We start from the raw sequence: 17,188 nt of genomic DNA on the forward strand, positions 1-17,188 counted from the left end.
GGTCGGGCGCATGCGGGAGTCTGTCTGACTGTCTCTCCCTGTTTCCAGCTTCAGAAAAATGCAAAAAAATAAAAAAAATAATAATAAAGTAGTAATTTTCTCTGAGTCTAGAACAGGCAGCTCCACCCAGACTGGCTGTTTGGAGAGGTGCAGGAATACTGCCACTGTGCCCAGGGAAGAGGCACCGTTTCCTTGACCCTTGAAGGGAGGGGTCAGAACCCCTCCTCATGAAGAGGTGACAGCTGCCCCCTTTCACGGGAAATGAGAACTGTCGTTTACACTGCTGTATTTCTGAAGGCTCTGTCTACACTAAAGGACTCACGGAGATCAACACAGCTTACAGGTAACGTCCCAGGCCACCTGGCTGGCTAGAACACCCCCCCACCTCAGGATGCAAACAGTGTTCTTGATTCATTTAGTTACTAATAGGCAATATTGCTATACTTATACAAAGTATACCATATTACATACAGTATAGTCATGTCTGTATTATTTAGTCTATATTATTTACGTATATACAGGGGATGGACAAACATAGGTTTACACAGCTGTAATACAAGAATAAACTGTCACGTACTCAGAAGTATAAACCTATGTTTGCCTACCCCCATACTAAACAAAGGAGGAAAATGTGAGCGTGTGCCTTCCCCTTGGACGCGGCCACTTTCTAAACTCAGCTGAAGCTACAGGACGGACACCAACACCAGGTAGAAGTTCAAGTATTCTTTATTCATAAAGTTGAAAAATGTACCATACTGCATTATTGCAAAAATTCACTGGTACAAAACACTTTGCAGCTGGTGAGAAGGCAATAAAAAGTTGATTTTTAAACTCATTAGTATAAATTATTCTTACAGTACTTTGCAAATTGAGAATTTTAAACTGCATCTTCTTTTCCTAGATTGCCCACAGTACTCGAGGTTCCTGAAGCTAAGGCAGCTGTCCAGAGGAGGGACGAGGTAGCGGACGTCAAGGGATCTCCATCTCCCGTTCGATGCCCACGTACTTCAGGGCGTCGGCCTGGCTGTACCTGAAAGGGCAGGGGACAGGCTGGGTGCGGCCGATGTGAGCGAGAACCACCACCACACTCCAGTGGGCACACGGCAGCGTCTGCAAACGCACGAATCTCCCTCCCACAGTGCCCTCGGGCGCCCTCATGTCTGCATTAGCTCATGCCTTCCAAGTGGCAACACGCGGGCCCTAGCTGATTACTAAATGCTGAAAGACAGAGCTTCTGAACAGGACGTATATGTAGCCACAGGGTTTAACTAGATAGGCCTCTGGCTGCATATAAGTGGGTGAACTAGCCCATCAGCTTATCCCACAGAACCAAACACTGTCAGCAGCCAGCTTACCACTGTGGACACCACTGGGTCCAGGCAGGGTACCAGCCAGCAATGCCAACTCCCCCGCACAGAGACACTAGACCTAGCACGCTGCCACCACTGAGGGGACAGGAGCGCCCCAGCTCTCGGCAGCAGGGTAAAGAAAGGGAGCTCTCTGCATTCTGCTTAACATAACACGGCGCTGGGGACGGAGGCTGAGGCCAGGAGGACCAGCCAGGTCCCACCAGAAAGGCACCGCTACCAACCTGTAATCAAAAAACAGCTCTTCACCAGTCTGGATGGCTCTCTTTGCGAAGATCCCTATCCGGTGGTCGCCGTTGACCATCATGACTGGAAAGAGATGCTGGTGTCAGTAAGGAGGGGACCCACCCCGCAGCTGTCCCAGAGTTGCACAGCACTGCTGCCGGGGTCCCAACCCCAGGAGCGCCTACCTTTTGCATAGCAGTTTGGGTTGACTGAATGATTTGCAAAACGAATTTTGTTACCCTTTCGGGTTGCATCCACCACAAAGTCTAGAAAATATAAGCATAATGCAGTGAATAGTTTCAGTTACAGAACAATAAACAAATATGATTCCAGAAATACAACTGGTTTTAGTTCTCAAGGATTTGCCTTCAAAAGCAACTAAGTCATTTAGCCAACTTCATTCAGAATGAAATGACATTTACAAGAAAAAACTGTTCTAGGTCAAATTAATCGCTAAATCAGGATGGTTGTCCCCCAAATGCTGTCATTTAACTGTAAATGTGTATTACTGAGCAAAACACTGAAAAAAATAGAATCGGACTAAATTCCTCCCAACACAAGAGTAACCATTTTCATATCTAAGTTTTCAATATTGTTTGTGTAACCTGTCTCACCAAAGGTGAGCGGACATCTCGGCCCTAGGCACCCCCTTTCCATCACAGCTCCCTACCCCGCTGTGGCCTGGACTCCAGCCGCATATTCTCTGCCCAGAGACTCCGCCTGGGAAAGCGGCATCACACGTCCCCAGCCTCTGCGGGCAGCGGGCAGTGTGGGAGAAGCCTAGCGGCTCAGCGCCCCCCAGGAGGACTGATGCCCCAGTCTCTAGAACACAGCAGTGGGACCTCAGGCACCCTTTCCCACAAACACAGCCCGCTCTGCCATGGGGACTCCTCCTGCCAGTGACGGCAACAGCCGCGCCTTAGCCAGGGAAGGAGAGCCGCCAGCTCAGAACACGAATGAAGGGCTCCCAGTGCCACCCAGAAACCGCCCCGACTAACAACACACCATTATTCAAGTTGAAGAGAAAGCTGCACATGTATTTATCGTACACTTTCCCTCTTCGGTCAGCTTCGTCTTGAGAAATTATCTAAGGAGGAAGAGGAGAAGATGGTGTTGGACTCGGTGACCAAACCTGGCGGGAGCGCGCACGTAGCTCACCAGAATTCGGATCCCCCTGAGGAAACTCAGCAGGTCTCTCTACCACCCAGTCTGCGGGCTGAGGTGTCCAAGAACAGTGGGCTCTAAGCATTTCAACTCAAATATTTCCCCATCAAAGTACGCTCGGAGAAAGTGCTAAGTCTTTTTACTGAGTGGAAATTCACACGGGGTGGACTAACACCAAACCGAAGCTAGCCCAATGGCTTTCCCCCTATTCTACAGCTAAAAAGGTGTAAGATTAATGACACTCATTTCTAGGTCCTTACTAATGAGACTGAATAAAGTAGGACACTCGTGTCATAAACGCCCCCACCCTCAGATAAAAGCTAACTGACCAGGACTGAAGCAGCCAGTTACCAAGCAAACCAAAGCCAGCAGCAGAGTCCAGGTCAAAAAAGGCAGTTTGTGTACAGTTGTTTCTAACCAGACCCACTGGCTGTGCGCATGGTGAGTGGCCGGTCCCACGGCTGCTCCCCAGCCCCCGACAGCACTGCTGGGCCCATGGCCTCACCTCTCCACAGTACTCCGAGATGAACTCGTTCTTCTGCACGGGATCCTTGATGAAAATGCCCCAGCCAGCCACGTCCGATGGCGCCAGCAGTAAGTGCTGGAGGAGAAGCAGTCACAATCAGAGAGCAAGGCGCTGCGGTTGCAGCCACAGCCAGCTCCAGGGCGCCTCCCTGTCGGACATGGGCTCTGGAGCCCCCCAGGAGGAAGCCACCGCGCACCCTGGACGGAGAGGTCACCTTCCCCCGTTTAGCCAAAGGGGCTTACAAACTGCAAGAGGGCTCTGGGTTTTCAGTGGATCAAGTCCAGGCCACAAGCGCCACCTCCAGGAAGAACTGCCTGTGGTGGCGCGGGCCCCTGACGGCCGTCCTTCAACAAGGCACCTTGGCAGCTGCCCTAGCACTTCCTGTCCTTCCTGCAGGTCCCAACTTCCTTAACGATTCACTTTCACTGAATTTCACACGAGGATGCCAAGTCCCCCTCTCTTCCACACTTCCCCACAGTGACCTCCACCACCAGCTTCTCCAATTTCTGTGCGGCCCCTGACTCCTCCTCCCTCAGCAGGTCCTCACGACAGCATGGAGAACTGTCCGGAGGTGGTGTCACCACCGCATCAGCCCAGCCTGTATTCTTAGCAGATGCCAAGCTGATGGACATGGCCGGGGTCATTACTGTGCTTTCCTCCCACATTCATTCCCTGTGTCCCTTAAAAAGACCCCCATCTACTCTAATCCAACCTAGAGTCCCCTGTCGGGAACTTCCCAGATAACTCCCTAGTCAGAAACTGCAATAGCTAAACAATATGAAATAAATGAAGTCTCATTGGTAACCAAGTATCCCTAATTCTGTTTTCAGAGTTAAACAGAGCATCAGCATGAACAGCACTGCCCGCCTTCTGAGCAAACTGGTTTGTACTCCAGTGGTGAGTGCAGGGTGGGGAGGAAGGGGGAGGCCGTTAGGGCTCACTCACCATGGGTGTGCCTCGGGAAACCAGGCATCTTTTTGACAGAATGACCTCAGTGGGCACTAACTACCCAGACAAAACCATCTAACACTTGAAAACATCAGAGCCAAAAAATAACCCACTGCCAGGAACAACTGGTAGGAGGGGATGTCAGGGAACCGTCTACATAGGTCACAGGCGGCCGGGATTCCTGCTCCTTTCAGGCCCTCTGACTCCGGTCCCCTGACCTAGACATGGGCTTAATGATGTCTCCCTCATGGAGTCTGAGGACTAAAGAGTTAACAGCACTGAGCCCAGTGCCTGCTATACATTAAACAGTAAGTGCCATCTATTATTATAAAAGTCATTAATTAAAGAAACATACCATCTACACTAAAAAAAAAGCAAAACACAACACTGACCTTTCCCAGTACAGTTGTTAGGTTTCCCTTTCTCAGTATTCAACTTCGTGATTGCTACAATTAAAAATCACCTGTTTGCAACTCCCTGTTACGTAATTCCTGGCACTGATGTTTCAAGGTCATTAAAGGAAAAGGAAGCCTGTGAAAACGACTGCAGCACAAAAAGGACAGTTGGCTACCATTGAAAGAATGGGTCTCGACATTCTAGGGACACCATTTACTTGCATTAAGGAGGCTACCTACTGGTTCTATTAACTTAAAAAGAAGCTCAAGCTGTCTACTCAACTAGGAAAACACCTTATTGCAAACCAAAAGCACTTAACAGCTGCTCCTCCTAACACGCCTCGGCTGCTCCCACAGGGCGGGGCAGCTGCCCCAGGACAGGCCCAAGCTCTCCCTCCTGCCCCCTGTGGCCCCAGCTAACCCTGTGTGTGTCCCGGCCCTCGCCCCGCACCTTCTTGGAGCCCCGCTGGATGCTGCAGTTCTTGCAGGACACGTTCTTGCTGTCCCAGTGATCAGCGGCCCCACACGTCAGACACAGGTCAGGGTCACACTCACGGACGGCCAGGTAGCAGGGGCACTGCTTGGTGTTGCACTGTGCCTTGCAGCGGCACCCAGGAAAGCGGTTCTGGCCTGCAGAGACGTCCTTGTGGTTACCAGCACGTAGTCCCACAGAATGCTCGCGGCAGCCCCCTGCCCCAGCGCACAGACGAAGACAACCTTCCTGCGCAGCTGGGCTTCACTGCGGTCCCATCAAGTCACTGAATCGCCACCCTTCGACAACTCGTGGTGCCCAGAAAGTGATTTCTAGCTTCCCCTTACTTTCACTGCCAGTGTCACCACAGCTCCTTTAACCCTGTTCTGCCTAACCTGCTACGTTACATGCATTAGGCAGGGTCCTGACCAGACTTGGGTGCCGGGTGGCTCTGGGCCCTAAGTCAGCAGATCCCAGGAAAGCCAGCCAGAGCTGCCATGGTGTTGCTTTCAGTCACTATTTTAAATGGCTGACCAAAGGCCCATATCCCACAACAAATACTTACACTCTGAACTACACTGACAAAACTTTTCACAAAAATTTTGTGCTATCACACAAGGGCACGAACTGTCACAAGGCTGCCGTGGATGGTCACAGGGTTGGTAGTTGTAAACGTGGTTAGAGGAGCCGTCTGCAGGAAGACAACAGCGCGCACGTCAACCAGAGGTGGGAGAAGACTGTACACAAGGAGCGAGAGCATGTTCTGCCCGTGACCTTGGAGCTCAGCAGGATTCCCCCACCTGACACACACGCCTGTCTACAGAACAATGGCTGGAAGCACCTCCCTGCGGGCTCTGGGTGTTGGGGCACTGTCACCCATCTCAGGGCCCCAAAGTGCGGCTTCTTCAACCCCACCAGCAATTCGCCTTCACTGGCAGTCTAATCAGCACACGTCCTCCACTTAAATTGCCTTAATATAAAGCAGTCAATTATCTCAGAATCCCCTAACTGTACCCTAGTGGCTATGCTGACACAGACAACACGCAGACAGTTCTAAGTTACTGCAGTGGAATGGGAATTGCCAACCTTTTTTCAGCTGTATCTTCCTGCAGTGTGCAGCCCACAACCTGCAAAACAGAAAACCTTCAGGAAGCTGGAGCTGTGGTCAGCACAGACCCACGGCCACTCCTGCCACAGGTCCATCTATGCCATGAACAGCAGAGCCTTAAATCCACTGACGGTGACAGGAGTCACACTCCCCAGCTCCCATCTGCCTGTTTGCAGCAACCTGGAAATGCGGTGGCAGCCGGACCCGCTGGGTGCCAAGACGCCCTTTGCAAAGTCACCTGTCAGCACTTAGGGTGGCCACACCTTCATGTAGCAGATTATGTGGGTCTATCATGCAATTGAGCTACATGGTCAGAAATAATTCAGCCAAAAACCACTTAAGTATCTACTAAAGCCTAAATTCTGTGGGAAAAACTTTTAAGTTCTTAAAGTTCTAAATTAAAGAAATGGAACAGCGTGTATGCAGACTGTTAAACATAATCTAACTCAGTGGTTTTCAACCTTTTAACACTTGGGGACTGATGAAAATTATTTCGGTGAACATCAAGGCAGAAATCCCCGAGCATAATCAAATTCAACTAAGATCACTGGGACCGCCTGACCTGTGGTGGCACAGTAGATAAAGCGTCGACCTGGAAATGCTGAGGTCGCCGGTTCAAAACCCTGGGCTTGCCTGGTCAAGGCAAATATGGGAGTTGATGCTTCCAGCTCCTCCCCCCTTCTCTGTCTCTCTCCTCTCTCTCCTTCTCTGTCTCTCTCTCTCTCCCCTCTCTAAAAATGAATAAATAAAATAAAAATTTTAAATTAAAAAAAAAAAAAAAAGATCACTGGGACTGTAATCTTCACACATCAGATAGGTTAACTCTTTCACAACCAGCAGGAGATTTCTGGCAAACTGGTCCAGCATTTGTAAAACACTGATCTAAATGCTCCAAACCTAACACCCAACTCTGCTTATCACTGAAGTTGGGAGACGGGACTGAGTGACAGTCCAGCCACTGTGCCGAGGCCCCACCCTCATCCCACGGGCGTATGGGACAGCCTACTGAGAACATCGGTGTCGTGGTACCACCACACACCTGGAAGCTTCTGCCTCCAACAGAAACCAGCTCAGGCCCTGGCCAGTTGGCTCAGTGGTGGAGCGTCAGCCTGGCGTGCAGGAATCCGGGGTTCGATTCCCAGCCGGGGCACACAGGAGAAGCGCCCATCTGCTTCTCCACCCCTCCCCCTCTCCTTCCTCTCTGTCTCTCTCTCCCCCTCCCGCAGCCAAGGCTCCATTGGAGCAAAGTTGTCCCGGACACAGAGGATGGCTCCTTGGCCTCTGCCTCAGGTACTAGAATGGCTCTGGTTGCAACAGAGCAACACGCCAGATGGGCAGAGAAAGCATCGCCCCCTGGTGGGCATGCCGGGTGGATCCCAGTCGGGCGCATGCGGGAGTCTGTCTGACTGCCTCCCCGTTTCCAACTTCAGAAAAATACCAAAAAAAAAAAAAAAAGAAACCAGCTCAGCGTGCATCCACACTCCTGAGATTCACTCAGGAAAACAACTTAGAACAAACTGAAGTAGTTGTGTAGCCAGTGCTGCACAAGCTGCTAGGTTTATCTCAGCAAAATGCAGCACAGTAAGTGGAATTTTCATAATTTCCACACCAAATCTCAATCTCCTGACGCTGCTATGTCCTCACAGAGGAACTCCAGCGACGCTCATGGAAACAGGACTCCACATGTCTGTCTTGGAGACAGTTTACGTGTCCTTGGCGGACAAAGGGGCAGCCGGTGGCCTGGGATGCATCCGGCCCTCAGCACCGAAGCATCTAAGGACAGCGGCGGTGGACTCACCGGTGTTTCCTCTTCTTCTTTCTCGGAGGGGTGTCCACATCCTCAGCAGGAGCAGGTGCTATGATACTCGACTCTTTGACCCGGAACTCGTACACCTGACAAAAGGCGAGGTGGTCACAGCCGTGAGTACGTCGAGGTGAGCAAGCTCAGTCCTAGCTAACACGTACCAGAACCGCCCGACCCGTGTGCTGAGGTACCGGGGACAGCAGGGAATGAAGCAGGCGCTGTCCCGACCCGCACACAAACAGAGGCGTTCCAGCTACGTTCTGATCAGGAATCCTGAGGCTCAACCTAAATTCTCTCTGGCTTTAGGTCCACAGTTACCTCACCTGAAACCTAAACCCGAACTATCTAAAGTCAGAACAGCTCTCTCAGTTCCCTCTCGGTGACAACAAAAAGGACCCTGCTTCTCCTGCTCAGTTGAACAGCTGGTTAACAGAGGTGGTTCCTACGTTTGGGCGAGTATTACATATTTTCCCCCTCTCTGAAACTCTTTATTAACCAGAAGTGCTCACCTGCCTGCACGTTTTGGTCCCGATTAACCTGGCAATGGCGCAGAAGTTGTCATAGTAGGTGCCAATGAGGACCCGGAACATGGAGGCCTCGGCCCCGCTCCACTCCACGTTCTCGGGGGGCTCGCTGTTTGGCTTCATCTTTATGGGCGTCTGACACCGAGAATTCGCTTCTACAACCAGAGGGAAGCACTGGTCAGGAAAGGACAGGTGAGAACAGCACATCAAGACTTGTAAAACCTGCCTGACCAAGTGGTGGCACAGTGGATAGAGTGTCAGGCTGGATGCAGAGGACCCAGGTTCGAGACCCCAAGGTTTCCAGCTTGAGCACAGGCTCATCTGGTTTGAGCAAAGCTCACCAGCTTGGATCCAAGGTCGCTGGCTTGAGCAATGGGTTACTCGGTCTGCTGAAGCGCCCCCCGCCCCAAGTCAGGACACATATGAGAAAGCAATCAATGAACTAAGGTGTCGCAATGAAAAACTGATGATTGATGCTTCCCATCTCCATTCCTGTCTGTCCCTATCTATCCCTCTCTCTGACTCTCTCTCCGTAAAAAAAAAGATGTAAAATCTGGCGTACGCTTAAGAAAAAAGCAGGAAGGGAGTCATGTCGGAGAACAGACAGATCAGAGTGTCACAGGTTTTTCCCGATGGAACCAGAAGCCTGGGCAAATGGGGCTGTGCTGTTCATGCTTAAGTCACAAGGCAGAGGGACACCGAAAACCCAGTCCAGAAAATAACCAGAATGACCCACAGAGCACCAAGAACACGACACTGCATGACCTGGACCTCACACCCTCCCTGAGAGATGGCAAGAGCGGCACCCGGCCGCAGGTCACTCCATCACACCCTTTGCCTCCACAACAGAGACTCTCACAGCAGCAGTCAGGCCCAGTGCGTTACAGGCCCCTCACCAGAGGAGCTGGACGTTTCGTCCTTCTTCTCCTCCTCCTCTTTGTCGTTGTTCTCGCCGCCTGTCTCGGTCCCGGCCTCCCGGTCGCTGTCCGTGTCCTTGGACTCCAGCACGTTAATGGTGGGGGTGCTGGGCCTGCTGTTGTTGGGGAGCCGCCCACGTCGGCGGCCCCCCGGGCGTTTGGGGGGCGTTTTGATCCGCTCGGCAGTGAGGGCGGCCGCAAACTCCTTGGCTCCCTCCTACGAAGTGAGACATGGAGACAACAAGGTCAAGGTCTACAACATATTTTGGTGGAGGAAAGAAAAATAAGATTGCATAAGCAAGTTAGTCAAGACAACATCTATTTTTTTACAAATAATCATTTGCATGTCTAAATACACTTGTTTTCTATCTGCTTTTGCTATTTGGACATTTCAGACAGACAGATGTGGGCTCTCCATATTGCCAGAGCTGCCATCGCAAGACAGTTCTGTACATGAGACACAGTAACTGACTAGTAAAACAAAATGTACTTTATGTGACATATAGTCTCTTTACAAGTAAATTTTTATGAGAACCGTATACTTAACATGCATCTGGAGTCAAACTTTCCTGTTTCAGGGCTCTGATCTGGCACATGCCTCCATGGTCACATGAGAAGTACACAAGAACACAGAGCACGTAAGTGTGCCTCACTATCACCTCCTGCCTCCCTAACGAACACCCTAGTTCCTGTGGAGGGTGCGCAGCCCCAGGGAGTGACAGGAACAGAGCAACAGGGCTGTGCAGGCATGTCTGCACCCGGCGGCGAGAGGGTGGCGAGAGACCGGGAGGCAGAGGTAAGCAGCCGCGGAAAGCCCTGCCTCGTAAGGAGCACGATAAACCAGTGCTCAAGAATCCCGTTTCAGTGGACTAGAAGGAGAAGTCTGAGAGTAGCCAACAGTTTAAACTTCATTCTACAAAGACCAAATTGCTTAAAAATAGGATACCTTCTGCAGGTGCCATTCAATGCATCTTCTGTCCAAAATCCAACAGGCAATATATACCCACTTAGTTCCTAGGTAGGAGTGGCTTGGTTCAAAGAGGGGAAATGGTAAAAGTAAGATAGTACCCGTAAAAAGAGAACTTTTCTACCTCATATTTTCCTACACCTTTACCTTTTCTCCATTAAAAAAAAAAAAAGTGTGGGCCCTATACTAGAGCTGCAACAACAGGGGTCTGGGGCTCAAAGGCGATCTCTGAGAAAGGCTTGGGGACACCAGTGACCACCGAGTTTCTGGGGTTTCTTTAGGTGGGGCTGTCTGGAAGGTGGAACGGAAGAATCCTTGACCCTAAAGACGTGAAAGTGTTGCTGCAGACTAACGTGGGACTGATGAGGGCTCCAATGCCCAGCACATGACCTACAAAACGACGGGCCTCTGCCTAGTGTGGCCAGGAGCGCCACGGAGCCAGTATAACCTGACTGCACACTCCTCAGGTTCGGAACCGGCACCTCAAATGCCCTCAGGGCCCTCGCCGCAAGCTTACCAAATGCTGGTAACACTGCGGTCCACATGGCTTGTTGTCCAAGGCCGTTTCTGTGTTCTTCCGCTTGTAAGTGTTGGGTGTTGCATGAAAAGCTAAAAAATAGATAACAGATCCAAATTTAACTAAAAATATTTGCTTCATTTCCCCAGTTTCAATAGAAAAGTCAGTGAGTACAATCCAGTCTTGCCAACATGCGGTTCACATCCCAGCACTTGCCTACCAGCCCTTAACTGGAGCAGGCAGTATTCTGTAAATGATGCACACAAACTCTAACTGCTCATAAACATTCCAGTCTCTAATATCCCTACAGAAACAACTGACACAGCTTCTGCAATGAAATCGGATTTCCTATTTTTATCAAAATAATTCTGACCTCTATAATTTTTGGGTTTCTATCTGTCAAATGGGGGAGAACTGAATACCACTTGTTAAAAACTAATTTTTAAAAACAATTTATTGAGGCCCTGGCCGGTTAGCTCAGTGGCAGAGCGTCAGCCTGGTGTGCGGGAGTCCCGGGTTCGATTCCCAGCCAGGGCACACAGGAGAAGCGCCCATCTGCTTCTCCACCCCTTCCCCTCTCCTTCCTCTCTGTCTCTCTCTTCCCCTTCCGCAGACAAGGCTCACTGGAGCAAAGTTTGCCTGGGCGCTGAGGATGGTTCTGTGGCCTCTGCCTCAGGCACTAGAATGGCTCTGATTGCAGCAGAGCTACGCCCCAGATGGGCAGAGCATCGCCCCCTGGTGGGCAAAGCGTCGCCCCCTGGTGGGCGTGCCAGGTGGATCCCGGTCGGGCGCATGCGGGAGTCTGTCTGACTGTCTCTCCCCGTTTCCAGCTTCAGAAAAATATCAAAAAAAAAAATTTTTTTTTATTGAATTGGGGTAACACTGTTTAATGAAAGTATACAGGTTTCAGTTGCACAATTCTACAACATATCTGTTTATTACATTGAGATCACCACCAAGTCAAGTTTCCCTCTATCACGGTCTATTCTCCCATACCCTCCCTCGCCTCCTCCCTTTCCCTCCAACAGTCCCCATGCTGTTGTCTGTGTCTGTGAGGTGAGGTTTCTTTCTCCTTGCTTCATCCCTTCACCTTTTTCAGCCAACCCCCTTCCCCTCAGTGAGCTGTCAGTCTGTTTTTTTCTTTAGACTCCACTACAAGTGAAATTATAATGGTACTTGTCTTTCTCTGACTGGCTCAACTCCTAGTCCATCCATGCTGTTGTTGCAAAGGATAAGATTTCCTGCCTTTTTACAACTGAGTCATATTCCATTGTGTAAATGTACCCCTGTTCCCTCCCCCCATTCATTTACTGATGGGCACTGGGGCTACTTCTAAATCTTGGCTATTGTAAAGAATGCTGCAATGAACATAGGGGTGCATATCTTCTTTCAAATTAGTATTTTGGGTTTCTTTGGATAAATTCCCAGAAGTGGAATTGCTATGTCATAAGGCAGTTCCATTTTTTCATTTTTTAAGGTAACTACATACTGATTTCTACAATGGCTGCACCAATCTGCATTCCTAATGACAGCGCACAAAAGTCCCCTCTTCTCCACATCCTTGTCAACATTTGTTGTTTGTTAAGATTAATGATAGCCATTTTGACAGGTGTGAGGTGTTTTAATTTGCATTTCTCTGATGACTAGTGACACTGAGTATCTTTTCATAGGTCTGTGACCATCTGTGCTCTTTAGAAAAAGGTCTGTTCAAGTCCTTTCCCCATTTCTTAATTGGACTGTTTTGTTTGGTGTGTTTTTTTTGCTGTTGAGTTTTATGAATTCCTTGTAAATTTTAGATATTAAGCCCTTATCAGGTGTATCAAAAAATAGGTTCCCCTTTCAGTGGGTTGTCTTTCCATTTTGTTGATGGTTCCTTTTGCTGTGCAAAAGCTTCTTAGTTTGCTGTAGTCACATTTGTATCTTTTTTCTGTTTCCCTTATCTGAGGTTATATATCAGAAAAAACACTGCTACGAGAAATGTCCGAGATTTTACCGTCTATGTTTTCTAGAACTTGCATGGTCTTGAGTTCATCTAAGTCTTTATGCCACTGTGAATGTATTATTGTGTATGCTGTAAGAAGGTGCAATCTCTTTGTTTTGCATGTCTGTCCAACTTTCCCAACACCACTTATTGTCTGGGGATCAAACCCACAACCTTGGTATATCAGGACAAGGCTCTATCCAACTGAGCTACCCAGCCAGGTCCTTATATATAAACAGCTTGTTAGCCAATTTCTTCAACAAAATTTGTTCACTAATATCACAGTGTTGCCCTGGGCCAGTGGTCAGCAAACCGTGGCTTGCGAGCCACATGCAGCTCAATCAGACTGAGGATGTTTTTAGCAAAGGCCAGCTTAGGAATACCCTAATTAAATTAATAACAATGTACCTACCTATATAAGTTTAAAAACTTTGGCTCTCAAAAGAAATTTCAATCGTTGTACTGTTGATATTTGGCTCTGTTGACTAATGAGTTTGCCGACCACTGCCTGGGCTGTCAGCTAGTGCACAGTAATACTTTTATTATAAAACAACTGCTCAGTTAGCATTTATGGGAAAACCCCTGACCTGTATCACAGGGAAGTGGGACACAACAGCCCAACTCACAACACATGCAAATGACTTCGGAGCAACCCTCAAGCAACAAATTAAAAAATAACAAGAAAGTGATCCTAACATTTTTCAATTATAACTGCAAGATTACATGATAAATTCTAGTTGTAATAAACGCCAACAATTTCCAGGTTGCACTAAGACATATTCCACAATAAAGATAGAAAATGAAAACGTACAATAACTGCACTTACGATGTAGGAAGCAGTCGTACTTGAAGCACCGCCGACAGAAGAGCGTGTGGAACGAGTGCAGGCTCTGCTCCCTCTGGACGGATTTGGCGTTTGGTCCATCTATGTTCGGGGTGCACTCAGGAGGAAGAGCTCCTGGGAGCTGCTGCTCGGTGAGTTCTTTATACCTGATGTGAACCAAGGAAAACTAAGTCCGTGGGAAACAGAAGTGACTGTTTTAAAATTTTTGTTTCTAAACAGATTCCATGTTTTATTTTTATCTTGCCTAAAGCACAAAAGAAAGGTCCAACCTACTACAACCATCTTGTGAAGAGCCAATTAAATATTACATGTGATATATCAAGTCAAATTCAGATACGATTCAGAGCTATCATGAAAAATGTTCTTATATTAAACATCAGCTGCACTAAAATTTCTACAGCTGTCCCGATAACTGTTCCTCGACATGAGCTGCTCGCTGCACACTGTGTGTGTGTGGTTCTACTGACAGTATGGCTGTGCAGGACGCAGCCCGTGGGGACCATGCACCGCTTCTCATGTCTGGCAAACACTGCGGCCAATGAAGTGAGAGGGTCAGCAGCGACATTAGCTCCACTTACAATAAAGCAATAGTTGGTGGCATCCCCTACAAGGTGAGGCTAGCTCAAAAGAGCAAGTCTTACTTTTCCTTTAGTTCTTCTGCTGTGCCTTTATCTGGAAACATTGAGGAAATGGCTTCAAAAATTTTATCGGAAGGAAATTTACGAAGTGGGTGGCTTTCTTTATCTAAAACGGAAATATGAAAGAAAACAAAGAATGACCAAGGTTTCAACCGTTCATTTTCTCCATTCAACTCTATGTAACAAAGCTCATCCTCTAAGAAAAGATCAACTTTGTGTTTCACTTCCTTCCAAAATACTTTACATGTATATGTGGCATAACAGGTCAAACAAACTTTCAAACCCCAATGTGGAAAGTTTTAAGCAGACAGAAGGCAGAAAAGCGAAGGTTCTAATCCCAGCTCTGCCACTAACGGGTTTTGTGAACTTGGCTGGTCCGTGATCCACTTGGGTCTGGCTCCTCCCCTGTTAACTACATGATCACTATGGTGCCTATCAGAAAATGTTTATGCTTCTCTGAAATTACAGCTCCCCCCCACCCCCAATCTTTCTATGCTGCCTTGACAATGAACTCTGCCAAGTCTCCTCAACTCTCAGCTGCCCTGTGAGCCTGCCTTTCTGGGGATGGGGTTACAGCACAAGCTCTGGAGTTAGAGCCGGTTCCCGTTTCTGTGAGCTGGACTGTGTCTTCCCAAATGGTGGAGACTTAAACAAGTTCCTTCAGTGACTACACCTGCCTCCTCACTATGAAACAGGCCCACCTGGTGGACATTATGAGGAGTAAGGGAGTTGGCGCACATAAAGCAATGAGCTCACTGCTGGTGCACATGGATGACCGCTGTGTTATCTAATGACTTAGACCGCCCAGTGAAACCCAGAAGAAAAGAAGGTGTTCGAGTGCAGAATGAAATGCTACAGAGAGCCCTCTAACTCCAATCACACTGCTAGCAAGGTAATTTTTGGAAGACAATTAAGACCCACTTGCACCATGCTGCTTCTGGGAAGTGTGGAAATGGTGACACAGCCTAATGGACATACCATCTCGGTTCTCCTCCAGGTCTTTCTGCTTTTCCTCTCTGTCATCGGGATCATCTCCGTCATCGTCGTCGTCATCATTGTACTGGCCAAGAGCATTCACCAACTCCACAAAGATCTCATCATTTATAAACCCACACTCTGAAAATCACAAGTCAGGTATCAGCAGTACACAGAGAACAGTGACAAAAGCTGACAGGTGCCTTTTCCCATGTGCGAGCCAGAGCCTGTCATCAGCACTGTAACATTATTATTAAAATGAGGGGAAGGTCCTCTACGGAACTGGCCCAAGGCAGAGTTAGGAACAAAATTTACCTGCCTGACATTTTCTCTTCAATCATCCCTCCCCCAAAAGTCTGCAGTGTCTCTAACATTAACCTCATCCCCAAATGATGTACCTGACAGCTTGCTTCCCATTATTGACGAGAACAGCTGCCTACGTCACACCTGCCCCCTCCTGCCAGACAAGGAGCAGGCTCTCTTGGACACGGAATACCTGGAAGCCTTGACTCCAATGACAGAGCCTCAGGCACTGCAGTGGCCTGAGGGGCAGGGGCCAGCATGCAGGGCCTTTTGGAGTCCTGTCACATAAGTCAAGCTCCAGCCTTAACTAATTTTACTGCTAAAGATCTTTTTTTTTTAAAGAACATTTTTATTTATTTATTTTTTACAGAGGCAGAGATAGACAGGGACAGACAGGAACGGAGAGAGATGAGAAGCATCAATAATCAGTTTCTCGTTGCGACTTCTTAGTTGTTCATTGATTGCTTTCTCACATGCGCCCCAACCATGGGCCTTCAGCAGACCGAGTAACCCCCGCTGGAGCCAGCGACCTTGGGTCCAAGCTGGTGAGCTCTTTGCTCAAGCCAGATGAGCCCGCGCTCAAGCTGGCGACCTCGGGGTCTCGAACCTGGGTCCTTCTGCATCCCAGTCCAACGCTCTATCCACTGCGCCACCACCTGGTCAGGCTACTGCTAAAGATCTTAAAGTCTGATACACTCAATCCTACTTATGTACTATTCACAAAATGTATGTTGTAACCAACTTTGTATAATTTTCACATGGCAAACATGGTCTTCAATTTAAAAATAAGAAAAACACTAAAAATGTTAGGTTTGTGGGCCAGTTAAGTCAGCACAAAGCTGTATTTTAATATTTTAAAAAATATTCATACCTATGCTTTAAAAAAAAACAAAACTACAGTATCTCCAATTCCTTTTAAGTGACTTTTGGGGGGAGGGCAGGAAGAGAAACCTTGATTTGTTTTCTACTTATTTACATATTCACTGCTTGATTCTTCTACGTGCCCTGGCCGGGGATTGAATCCGCAACCTTGGCATTCTGGGGATGACACTCCAACCGAGTGACCAGAAAGGGCAATCTCTCTCTCTGTTATTTGGCCCCCTTTTCTAGGAGAATAAACACATGGCTCACCTCTATCCCCATGTACTTTTCCATCATAGTTTTTTATTAGTTCTTCAATGAAAGTCCCATCCTGGTCTAAAACTTCATCACCCATATAAGGAATGTTATGTAGAACAGTTTCATCTTCCACCTAAAAGTCAAAAAAATAAAAAGTTAAAAAGCAGCCTTCTCCTGAGTATCAAATTTTGAATCAATGTACTACATCAGTGGTCCCCAACTCCCGGGCCGCAGACCAGTACCGGTCCGCAGAGAAAGAATAAATAACTTATATTATTTCCGTTTTATTTATATTTAAGTCTGAACAATGTTTTATTTTTAAAAAATGACCAGATTCCATCCTGGCCAGTTGGCTCAGTGGTAGAGCGTCGGCCTGGCGTGCAGGAGTCCCGGG

The 17,188-nt window shown here is 48.3% G+C and overlaps 1 protein-coding gene across 8 annotated transcripts in view; it reads right to left on the reverse strand.

Moving 5' to 3' along the window:
• Positions 1-716: 716 nt before the first annotated feature.
• Positions 717-17,188, reverse strand: part of EZH2 (enhancer of zeste 2 polycomb repressive complex 2 subunit) — a 70,060-nt gene continuing 53,588 nt past the window's right edge. For 6 of the 8 annotated variants that reach the window (XM_066262534.1, XM_066262529.1, XM_066262530.1 and 3 more), the window contains exons 5-20: positions 16,807-16,927; positions 15,376-15,513; positions 14,401-14,503; positions 13,742-13,905; positions 10,935-11,026; positions 9,430-9,667; positions 8,519-8,688; positions 8,004-8,098; positions 6,184-6,224; positions 5,663-5,788; positions 5,077-5,255; positions 3,262-3,357; positions 2,598-2,679; positions 1,778-1,858; positions 1,592-1,676; positions 717-1,030 (exon numbers count right to left, since the gene is read on the reverse strand). In XM_066262534.1, coding sequence (XP_066118631.1) covers positions 970-1,030; positions 1,592-1,676; positions 1,778-1,858; positions 2,598-2,679; positions 3,262-3,357; positions 5,077-5,255; positions 5,663-5,788; positions 6,184-6,224; positions 8,004-8,098; positions 8,519-8,688; positions 9,430-9,667; positions 10,935-11,026; positions 13,742-13,905; positions 14,401-14,503; positions 15,376-15,513; positions 16,807-16,927 — 1,872 coding nt within the window. In that variant the 3' untranslated portion in view covers positions 717-969. The remainder of the gene's footprint in view (positions 1,031-1,591; positions 1,677-1,777; positions 1,859-2,597; positions 2,680-3,261; positions 3,358-5,076; positions 5,256-5,662; positions 5,789-6,183; positions 6,225-8,003; positions 8,099-8,518; positions 8,689-9,429; positions 9,668-10,934; positions 11,027-13,741; positions 13,906-14,400; positions 14,504-15,375; positions 15,514-16,806; positions 16,928-17,188) is intronic. The other 2 variants (XM_066262536.1, XM_066262535.1) reach the window with 1 other exon arrangement.

The sequence above is a fragment of the Saccopteryx bilineata genome, chromosome 2 (genome assembly GCF_036850765.1).
Source record: "Saccopteryx bilineata isolate mSacBil1 chromosome 2, mSacBil1_pri_phased_curated, whole genome shotgun sequence".
Taxonomy (NCBI): Eukaryota; Metazoa; Chordata; class Mammalia; order Chiroptera; family Emballonuridae; genus Saccopteryx; species Saccopteryx bilineata.